The 371-nt window shown below is 56.1% G+C and overlaps 1 protein-coding gene across 1 annotated transcript; it reads left to right on the top strand.

Moving 5' to 3' along the window:
- Window positions 1-11: 11 nt before the first annotated feature.
- LOC105460040 (ATP-dependent 6-phosphofructokinase-like) lies at window positions 12-365 on the top strand (the record flags this gene model as incomplete). Its single annotated transcript, XM_011706482.1, has 2 exons — window positions 12-207; window positions 291-365. Coding segments are annotated over exons 1-2 (242 nt in total), but the record flags the coding sequence as incomplete, so codon positions are not given.
- Between the last annotated feature and the right edge of the window lie 6 nt (window positions 366-371).

Here is a 371-nt window from a genome sequence, read left to right as displayed (position 1 = left end):
TGGCTCGCCGACGCCGTTCGACCGTAACTTGGGTACGAAGATGGGCGCCAAGGCGGTGGAGTGGTTCAGTGACCAGCTGCGAAAGTGCACCAGCCCGGATGGCAAAACGTTCACTACGGCGGCGGACAGCGCGGTGATGCTCGGTATTGTCAGACGCCAGTACCGATACACGCCATTCACGGAGCTCATCGAGGTTACCGATTTTGAGTGCGTATTTGCCCATTGAGCCCTTCTAACGAGTCGTGTTATAATTTCGCTCGTGCCTAACGCATCTTGCCGTTTATCGCTAGGCATCGCATTCCGACATATCAGTGGTGGATGAAGCTGCGCCCGTTGCTGAAAGTACTGGCGAAGCACGAGTCGACGTACGA

This window comes from Wasmannia auropunctata, unplaced genomic scaffold (assembly GCF_000956235.1).
Source record: "Wasmannia auropunctata unplaced genomic scaffold, wasmannia.A_1.0 LD333469.1, whole genome shotgun sequence".
Classification (NCBI taxonomy): Eukaryota; Metazoa; Arthropoda; class Insecta; order Hymenoptera; family Formicidae; genus Wasmannia; species Wasmannia auropunctata.
The sequence above is the reverse complement of the archived record's forward strand: the minus strand, read 5'-3'. Positions and strand labels throughout refer to the sequence as shown.